This window comes from Chrysemys picta, chromosome 17, assembly GCF_011386835.1.
Source record: "Chrysemys picta bellii isolate R12L10 chromosome 17, ASM1138683v2, whole genome shotgun sequence".
Classification (NCBI taxonomy): Eukaryota; Metazoa; Chordata; order Testudines; family Emydidae; genus Chrysemys; species Chrysemys picta.
In genome coordinates this window covers 19,565,566-19,574,710 of record NC_088807.1, presented here as the reverse complement: position 1 = coordinate 19,574,710, position 9,145 = coordinate 19,565,566, and the positions used below count along the sequence as shown (strand labels likewise).

The 9,145-nt window shown below is 60.0% G+C and overlaps 1 protein-coding gene across 1 annotated transcript; it reads left to right on the top strand.

Annotated features, from left to right (window-relative positions):
- Positions 1 to 5,883: 5,883 nt before the first annotated feature.
- On the top strand, positions 5,884 to 8,893 carry LOC122173288 (killer cell immunoglobulin-like receptor 3DL1). The gene is made up of 6 exons (XM_065570914.1): positions 5,884 to 6,168; positions 6,620 to 6,724; positions 7,256 to 7,283; positions 7,577 to 7,620; positions 8,129 to 8,166; positions 8,481 to 8,893. Exons 1-6 carry the CDS (start codon positions 6,024 to 6,026, stop codon positions 8,568 to 8,570), a joined length of 450 nt encoding a protein of 149 aa, XP_065426986.1. The 5' UTR covers positions 5,884 to 6,023; the 3' UTR covers positions 8,571 to 8,893.
- Positions 8,894 to 9,145: the final 252 nt, after the last annotated feature.

Sequence of the window (9,145 nt, the reverse complement as noted above, 5' to 3'; positions counted from 1 at the left end):
TAGCACCCCCTAGTGCAGCAGTGGCGTATTGGGGCCTGTCACGGACTCACAGGTCGTGCCCACTCTTGGCCCCGTACACTTCCTGGGGGGAACCTCCTTCATTGAGACTGCCCTTCTCGGTGGTCCACTCTCTTTCGGGGTTAGGCCCCTCCACCTTCTGGAAGTGGAACCGCACCTCTCTGAGCCTTAGCACGCCTGTCTCTTGCTGTGGGCCCCCTCAGGGAGTCCGCTCGTTCTGGACCCCTTGGGCCTCCACTCCCAGCAGGAATAATGCAACCCTGATCTCTAGCCTGGAGTGACTCTGAGCTTGCGTAAAATAGGAGGGTTTATTGAGCGTATGAATCCAGCACAGGAAACTCTCAGGCCTGGCCTCCCTCAGCACAGCTCATCCAAGTCTCCCCTGCATCCAGGTGGGCTCTGCCTGCTCCCTCTCTCCAGTCCCGAGCCCCCTTGCTTCCTAGCTGGGCATCTGAGATCAAGCCATTGTCCATTGTCTTCTCTTCAGGTAAACAGGGTCACCTGGGCCTCCTCTCCTCTCTTCTGTCCTCTCTGGCTGGAACCGGCTGGTCCTCCCTTCACAGCCCATTGTCCTCCCAATGGCCAGAACCGGCTGTGACTCCTGAGCTGGGCCTCCCAGTCACCAGTCACTGGGGTCTCCATTTTCCAGGCCATTGGCTGGGGTCCCAAGTTCCATCGCTGGTCCTCTGTGTAACCCTTCTACCCCTCAGAGTTGGCAGCAACAAGGGCCGGGTTCAGTATCTAGGGGTTCCGTTTCAATAAATAACACAATGCAAAACCGTCTCAAGCCCCCACCCAGTGTCCTGGGGCAATTACATACCATGCCCCCGGGCGCCTCTAAGAGGCAATACTTCCCCTCTCGCAAGCGCAGAGTCTGAGTGTAGCAAAAGCCTTTTAATAAAGGAGGGAAACAATGCGGCATTATGTTGGGGAAACACCACAAACAGGATTCATAACACAAACCATGAGCAAAAGACCCACCCCCAAGTAAGTTTGGCAGTGTCCTTTTCCCCTCAGGGTCTTAAGTCCAGCAACCCAATTGCTGAGGAGCCCCTCATAGCCCCCATCATGGCATCTGCTCTCACTGTCCTCCTCGGTGAGTATCGGAGACAGCCAGGTTGTGTGCCTCCGGGGGGGATCTGAGACCAGGGTGTCACGGACTCACAGGTCGTGCCCACTCTTGGCCCCATGTGGTCCATGGGGGGAACCCCCTTCAGTGAGACAGCCCTTCTCGGGGGTCCAGTCTCTCTCGGGGTTAGGCCCTTCCACCTCCTGGAGCTGCACCTCTCTGAGCCTTAGCACACCTGTCTCTCGCCATGGGCCCTCTCAGGGAGTCCCCTCGCTCTGGACCCCCGGGGCCTCCACTCCCAGCAGGAATAATGCAACCCTGTTCTCTAGGCTGGAGTGACTCTGAGCTTGCGTAAAACAAGAGGGTTTGTTGAGCATCTAAACACAGCACAGGAAACTCTCAGGGTCTCAGGCCTGGCCTCCCTCAGCACAGCACATCCAAGTCTCCCCTGCCTCCAGGTGGGCTCTGCCTGCTCCCCCTCTCCAGTCCAGAGCCCCCCTGTTTCCCAGCTGGGCATCTGAGATCACCGGCCCCAAGCCCCGCCTCTGTCCATTGTCTTCTCTCCAGATAAACAGGGATGCCTGGGACTCTCTCCCCTCTTCTGTCCTCTGGCCCCCTCTGCCTGGAACCAGCTGGTCAGGTCACCGTGATCCTCTCTTCACAGCCCATTGTCCTCCCACTGGCCAGAACCGGCTGTGACTCCCGAGCTGGGCCTCCCAGTCACCAGGTCCCCAGTCACTGGGGTATCCATTCTCCAGGCCATTGGCTGGGGTCCCAAGTTCTCGCTCTGGTCCTCTGTCACAACAACCTCCCTCTCCCCTCACCTCATTAAACCAGTAACACTCAGGGAAACTGACTCCCACCCCCTCTGCATGCAAACCATTGAAAAACCTAAGTGAAAACAAGAAAATCCCCCACTTCGTCACACTGGACTTTCAAAAGCTTACAACTGAACATGGACTTAGTACAGCTTTGAAACTTAACTATGCTGAAGAAAAATGCTGTTTTTAACCAGCTTCATTTAAATGAAACAATCACAGAAACAGTTTCCTTCCCTTGTCAAATCTTCCTTTTTAAACTTTCCCTTTATTTGTTTAGCAATTTGTGTTTAACACAGAATTGTTCTGTTTTTTTTAAGTTATCTCTGCTGCCATCTGATCGCTCACTTCCAGTTTCAAATGAGGGGTGTGGTTGAGGTTCTACTGTAGTGGTCAGTGGAAGATTGAAGACAAGACCCTGGGGTCTCCTGGCTCCCAGTCAGATGCACTTTCCCCACTGCTGCAGGGTGCATTGAGGGTGACCTCTCCCCCCTCCCCACAGAGACATAGACAAGCTGGGAGCTGCATGATGCTTGGCCAGGCTGATGGGCAGTGGGATTCCTGGGTTTTGCAGGGACCTCTGCTTGCTTTGGCTGTGCTAGATTTCACCTGCAGATTAGAGACAACGTGTGATGGACGCAGGAAGAGGTGAGACATCGTCAACTTCCTGTAGCTGGAGCCACCAGTTGAGTTCCTTATTTGGGGCTTGGTCGAGCTGGGCACCGGGGTGTTGGTGGCAGCTCTGAGAGGGCCCTCACTGCCCCAATCATGGCATCTGCTCTCATCGTCCTCCTCCTCAGTGAGTATCAGAGATAGCCAGGGTGTCTGTCCATGGGGAGCAGGGTCTGAGGCTCGTGCATGCGCCATGGGGGGATCTGAGACCAGGGCATGTGCCCATGCGGGGGCGGATCTGACACCAGTGTGTAGGATCCAGTTGCTCTGGGATCTGGTCACTAACGAGCCGTCTCCTCTCCAGGCTGCTGGCTGGCTGGGCACAGCGGGGTGTGGGGAGGTGAGTATCAGTCTGTGGGGTGGACGGTAATATCAACGATGGGGGAGGGGATACGTGGGGTGGGGTGGGCCTGTCCGTTGGCTCTAGAGCCCCTCGCGGAACAGAAACATTCACGGGCACTGCAGCCATGGGGAGAACAAACCAGATCCACCCCCATCCCCACATCCACCACCAGCAGCTCCCTCCCCTGCACTCACAGCCCCCCCACCCCCCGATCCCAAGGCCTGGGGGAAAGTTAGGACATGTGTGACTCCCGTCGGTCACAGACTATTTCCAACACCAGGGCGGGGGGCAGAGCTGCAGGGGTCTCCAGGCTGGCCCCAAGTGGGGCTGGGGGGGGGGGCAGGTGATCTCTCATGCAGCTGGGTCTTCAGCTATGTCTGGGTGAACCCCCTGCCCCCAAACCCCATGAGCAGCCAGTGCCAACCCTGGTAGGGGACAGACTCCTAGAGAGGCTGAATGACGGATGGACTGAATTGAGGTGGGGGGAGGCGGGGGCTGTGTCTCCCCTGTTTAACTCCTGTCTCTTGTTGAAAGCAGGACGTGAATTTCTCAAACCCACCATCTCGGTGACCCCCAGCAGGGTGGTGGCGATCGGGGGAAGCGTCACCATCCGCTGTGAGGGTCGGCAACGATCCATGGAGTTCTTTCTGCGTAAAGCTGGACACCCGAACCGGCAGGTGCGGTCGGTGCCTGATGGGACCGTGGCTGAATTTCCCATCGCCAATGTCAGCCGGGAAGATGGAGGGAGCTACACCTGTGAATATCGCTCCATAATGGAACAGAATCGCTCGTCGTATCCGAGCGACCCCGTCCAGATCATTGTAGCAGGTGAGGGGCCCGGCTCAGTGTCCTGGCTCCCACCCCCACACCCAGCCAGCCCCACAGGGAGTCTGTACACCGATGGGACGCTCAGAGCCAGGCTCTGCCCTGATCCCTGGGTCCAGCAGAGGGGACGCCCGGCTGGGGAGCGCGGACAGAGTCACTGGGGGGTTCCCCAGCCATGGGGGAGAAGCAGCCATTGGAGATTTGTGGCAGAGGAAGGGGGATCCCTGCTCCCAGGGGGAGCTGCAGAGGAGGGGAGGCCTTTCCCAGACAACACATCAGTTAGGGGGTGATGGGCGGAGCTGATGGTTATAAACCTCAGTGTATAGTAGAAACTTGCACAGTCCCCTACAAGTCAGTGGTGGTGCTCTGCATAGAACCCAGGAGTCCTGGACCCAATCCATCCCCACCCCTGCCCTCCCAGCAGAGAAGCCAGGCAGTGAATGGACCCTGGAGACTGGACTGGCCTGTCACCCGCTAGGGAGCAGAGCTCTGGGCCCCCAAGGGCTGGGGTTGCTCCGTGTCTCATACTGTTAGCCCAGGGCTCAGAGGAAACTCTGGCCCCTGTGGAAAGGCATCTGACCCACCACTAAGGCCGCATGGTGAGGACGGGCCCCAGGACTGAGTGATGGGGCCTGCGTCTCATGGCCTGTCTGCTTCCCACTGCAGAGCCCAGCTACCCCAAATCAAACATTTACCTGAGCCCCAGCGGGGAGGTCTCCCTGGGGGGAGTCGTGATCGTCTGGTGTCACGGGCAGCGCCGGGGCGTACGGTTCGTGCTGAATAAAGAGGGACGCCATTTCCTACCTGTGGATTCGTACGAGTTTGAGGCTATGTTTATCATCGGCAACATGCGCCGGGAGGACGGAGGGCGCTACAGCTGCTCCTATCACAGCAGATCAGAGCCGTTCGCCGTGTCGTACCCCAGCGACCCCGTGGAGCTGGTGGTGAGAGGTGAGGGGCCCGGCTCAGCGTCCCTGTTCCCAACCCCACCCCCAGCCAGACCCTCACGGGGGCTCGGTGCCAATGGGATGCTCAGAGCCAGGCTCTGCCTTGAGCCCTGGGCCCAGCAGAGGGGACGCCCGGCCGAGGAGCGGGGATGGAGTCACTGGGGGGGTTCCCTAGCCGGGGGGAGCAGCAGCCCCTGGAGACTCGGGGCATGGAGGCTACTTCAACGCTGCCCCTTGTGCATAGGAAATGTGAGTCACTATTTAATCCTGTGATCCCATCGCCTCTGTTCTCCAGGCCCCACCCCAGGCAGTGCCCCAGCCGGGGCAGAATGAGGCAGGGGCTGCAGAAGAAGCAGTGGCTTGGTGGACACGGCGCTGGGCTAGGACCCAGGAGATCTGGCCCAGCCCCTGGTGCAGACACAGACTCTGTGTGATGGGAGAAAGTTGCAGTTTTCAAAAGTGTCCTTCAGCGTGGGGGGGCCTCAATCTTGGGGGATCTCAGGCCGAGCGCCCACAAACCGAGACACCCACAGTTACTGGAGACCTCTGCAAACGCTGGCCTCAATAGCACTGGATCCCTTGTGTTGGGGGAGCATGTAGGGCCCCCACCATGATCAGGGCCCTGTTGTGCCCCTGGGAGCTCACTGAGGAAAGTGAATCTGTTTGTGCCTCAGTTTCCCCCATGTAGAATGGGGATAATGACCCCTCCTGATTCCCTGGAGGTGACTCCCTTACTGTGGGGGGCTCAGGCCCTGCTAGAGTGGCCAACTTTCCAATTTGTGAAAACCAGACACTGAGTGCGGGAACCTCTCCCCCACCCTGCCACACTCATCCCCACCATCTCCCCCTACCACACCCTGCACCACTTCCTGACTTCCTGTTCGGTGCCAGGTGCCAGAGACCAGCCTGTGAGTCGCTCTGTCCAGGGCAGGCCGGATGCAGTGAATGAGGCAGGGGTCACACATGGGCATATGAGGATCCCAAGAACTAGGGAGCCGCGGCTCAGTGTCTGTGGGGCTGGGAGCCCAGCTCGCAGGGCAGGATTCTGGGTGGGGGGAGCTCTGGGATCTGGGAGAGAATCTCTGCCTGGGGCCCCTGGATGTGCCTGTGGCTGGGGACGGCCAGGGAGGCCGGGTCTGGGTGGGTGGCGGGGTCTGGTTCTCACAGCCTGTCTCCTGTGCACAGATCCCAGCTTACCCAGACCCTCCATCTCTCTGAACCTCACTGGGGTCACCGCCCCAGGGGCAGAAATCACCATCCGGTGTCAGGGGCAGCGCCGGAACGTGAGGTTCTTCCTGCACAAGGCTGGAGACCGGAACCCACCGCGACACATGGACCCTGCTGGGGACGGGGCCGAGTTCCACATCCCCACCGTGGGCCATCAGCACGCAGGGAGCTACAGCTGCAGCTACCGGAACCGATCAGAGCCCTTCGTCTCCTCGCAGCCCAGTGACCCCCTGTGGCTGGTGGTAGCAGGTGAGGTGCCCGGCTCCATGTCGCAGCTCCCAGCCCCACACCCAGCCGGACCTTGGCGGGGGAGGGGGGGCTGTGCACTGATGAGACGCTCAGAGCCAGACCTGAGTCGGTGTGGCCAGGGGTGACTGGTGCCATGGCACCGTGAGGGGTGGTGGAGGGACGGGACTGGAAATGGTTACTCAGACAGCACCCCCTAGTGCCACACTGGGGCATTGGAACCAGCCTGACTGCCGGGGGAGAGCGCCCCCTACTGAGCCCCCTGCACCTGAGTGCCCCCAGCACCTAAATCCATCAAATATTTCTTGCTCTGACCCCACTTGATTCCTCAAGGCCCCCAACAGCCTCCCCATAGAATTTTCTGCTGCCCTTGGGCACCACCTGGGGTGGGAGGGGCTGGGAGGGGGGAACAGACCAGCTGCTCCCGGCACTCACAGCTGCTGCTGTTTCCCAGGCCCGCCGGCACCTCTGTGTCTGATCAGCAACATCAGCACGGCAGCCGTCGTCCTCCTCCTCCTCCTCCTCGTGGCCTTCGTCTGCTTCATAAAAACCCGAGCCAGTGAGTGCCCCGCCCAGCAAGGGAAGGGTTAAACCTGCCGCTAAGCCGGGCGGGATGGGGTCACGGCTTGGATGGGGGACTGTGCTGGGAAAGCCAAGGAGGGGGGGCGCTCAGCAGAGGACACTGTTGCATGTGTGATCCCTGTACACACGCACCTGTCCCACCCCAGAGGTGGCTGCGTCTCAGTGCCGGGCTAAGGGTCCCTGTATAAAGAGCTTCTCGGGTACATGGGGTGCCAGGGGAACCGACCGGCCTGGATCAGGTTTGTTATAACAAGTCACTAACGAGGGAGGATTGGGGACAGGAAAAGCCCCTGAGTTAATCTGCCCCTCCCCCCGGTGCACGCTATGGTGTTGTGCTGCCCCCTACTGGTCCGGCCCAGCCCAGCAGGGATCCAGGCTCAGCACCAGCAGCAGAGGGGACCCCCCACACCCCCTCATCCCTGCTGCCCTGTGGGGGTGAGTGGCCGGGCGCTGGGACCGGGGGATCCCGATCGGCTCATGGGGGATTCTGGTTTGTGTCTCTCTGCAGGAAAAGGAGCTGCACTGAGACCGAGCAGGTAGGAACCCGCCGCCTCCCCGCTCCCAATCGACCTGCCGGGGTCACAGGGCTCCTGGGTTCTCTCCCAGCTCGGGGAGGAGAGTTCGGTCTAGTGGTTAGAACAGGGTGGCTGGGAGCCGGGACTCTCCCTGGTCTGGGAGGGGAGTGGGGTCTAGTGGTTGGGGCAAGGTTGAATCAGGGAACAGGGTTCAGTGTGAGGCAGGATGGGGGCTCTCTGGCTGTGCTGGGGAATCTCCCTGTGGGTGGGGGGATATGACATTTACAAAGGGATTTTCTCTCTTTTAATGCCAGCCCTTTGGGGGTGTTGAAGGCCCCGGCTCAGGAAGACCCCATCTGTGAGTAACACACCCAAGGGGGTACCAGAGTGGGGCAGGACCCCTGGGGAAGGGAGGGGCTTTTGGGGGCTCCCCTCCCCCTCTAGTTCATGGTTTCCCTCTGTCTGCCCCCAGGCCTGGGGGGTCTTGTGTCCCCCCCTTCACTTCTCTATCAGATCTTCCCAGCCAGTGACCTACAGGGAATCTCCATCCACTCCTGGCTCCCAGCCCCCTGCTCTAACCTCTAGACCCCACTCCCCACCCAGATCCGGGGAGAGAACCCAGGCATCCTGACTCCCAGCCCCCCTCCCACCCCACCGTAACACCCTAGACTCTGCCATTGTCTCTGTGCCTCAGTTTTCCTCTCTGTAACATGGGGCTATTGACCCTGGCCCATGCTCTGGGGCGGAGGAGGGGTGGTTGTGCTGGGCTCTGACCCCACTAGATGGATGAAGGGGTTGGAGCTGGGTGTGGGGTTCTGCTCTGGGCCGGCCGGGGGTGCAGCTCAGCGGGTGTCTCTGTTCTGCAGACGACTCCATTGACGAAGGGGAACAGCCACAGACCCTGGTAAGTGTCCCCTGTTCCCCCATGGGGTCTGACCTCCAACCCTGACCCACATGGGCCCCAGCAGGCCTCTCACATCCCCCCCCAGCCTATCCTGGCACACTCAGTGGTTTGGGTTGAGGATCGGGCTATAAGGGGGGGGATTATGGGATCGCCAGCTGGGATTGCAGGGTGTGTGTGTGTGTGTGTGTGTGTGTGTGTGTGTGTTTCTCTGTCGCCCCCTGTTGGAGGGGGTGGACCCTGCTCTGTGTGTGTGGTGGGGGGTTGGTGCATGCGCGCGCACACACACACGTGACTCTCTCCCCTCCCACCCCAAGGAGCCCGGCATCTACGCCGAGCTGGACCGCCAGACGCTGCAGCCCAGTGTGTACGATGTGATCAACGTGAGCTGGGGAGCCCCGCAGTGAGAGCCCCCCGCAGCCATGGGGCGCCAGACCTCAGGGGGCAACAGCCTCACACCCCAACAGCGACAGCCCCAGAGAACTCTGCATCTAGGGAAGATTTAGGGGGGACGCTGCCCTCCCCTCACTGCAGCCCCGTCCCATCAAACTTCTGTCCCCCTGCCCCACGCAGACCCAAATGTGGGGGGAAGGGGGGGCTCAGCACTGGGATGGGTAGGAGACGCTTCAAGGCAGCTTTGATGTTATTTTGCATCCTGTTAACCTCCAGCTTTGTAATAAACACAGATCATTAAACCAGCCCCCCCGGGCAGCCCCCAACCCCTGTCCCAGCGCCAGGAGAGTGTGTCACATGTGGGGGAGATGGGGAGCTGCCGGGGAAAACAGGTTTATGTTGAGTTTCACTGGGAGTAGCAGAACCAGCAAGCGAGCGCTGGCTCTGGACACACTTCTCCTTTTCACAGATATTTCGGTTGCTGCTTTAGCAACTTAGGATCTAAATTTATCCCTCCCCCATCCCATTCTGGGGCTGGAAACCACAACCCCTCCACCCTCTGTCCCGTCTCTGTCTCACACCATTGTGC

What these genes read in the sequence shown, in the direction of transcription:
- LOC122173288 (XM_065570914.1), top strand. Translation starts at nt 6,024, where the DNA reads ATGGACCCTGCTGGGGACGGGGCCGAGTTCCACATCCCCACCGTGGGC. An exon ending in GCTGCACTGAGACCGAGCAG is followed by an intron (nt 7,284 to 7,576) that starts GTAGGAACCCGC and finishes TTTTAATGCCAG; the next exon opens with CCCTTTGGGGGTGTTGAAGG. An exon ending in GGGAACAGCCACAGACCCTG is followed by an intron (nt 8,167 to 8,480) that starts GTAAGTGTCCCC and finishes TCCCACCCCAAG; the next exon opens with GAGCCCGGCATCTACGCCGA.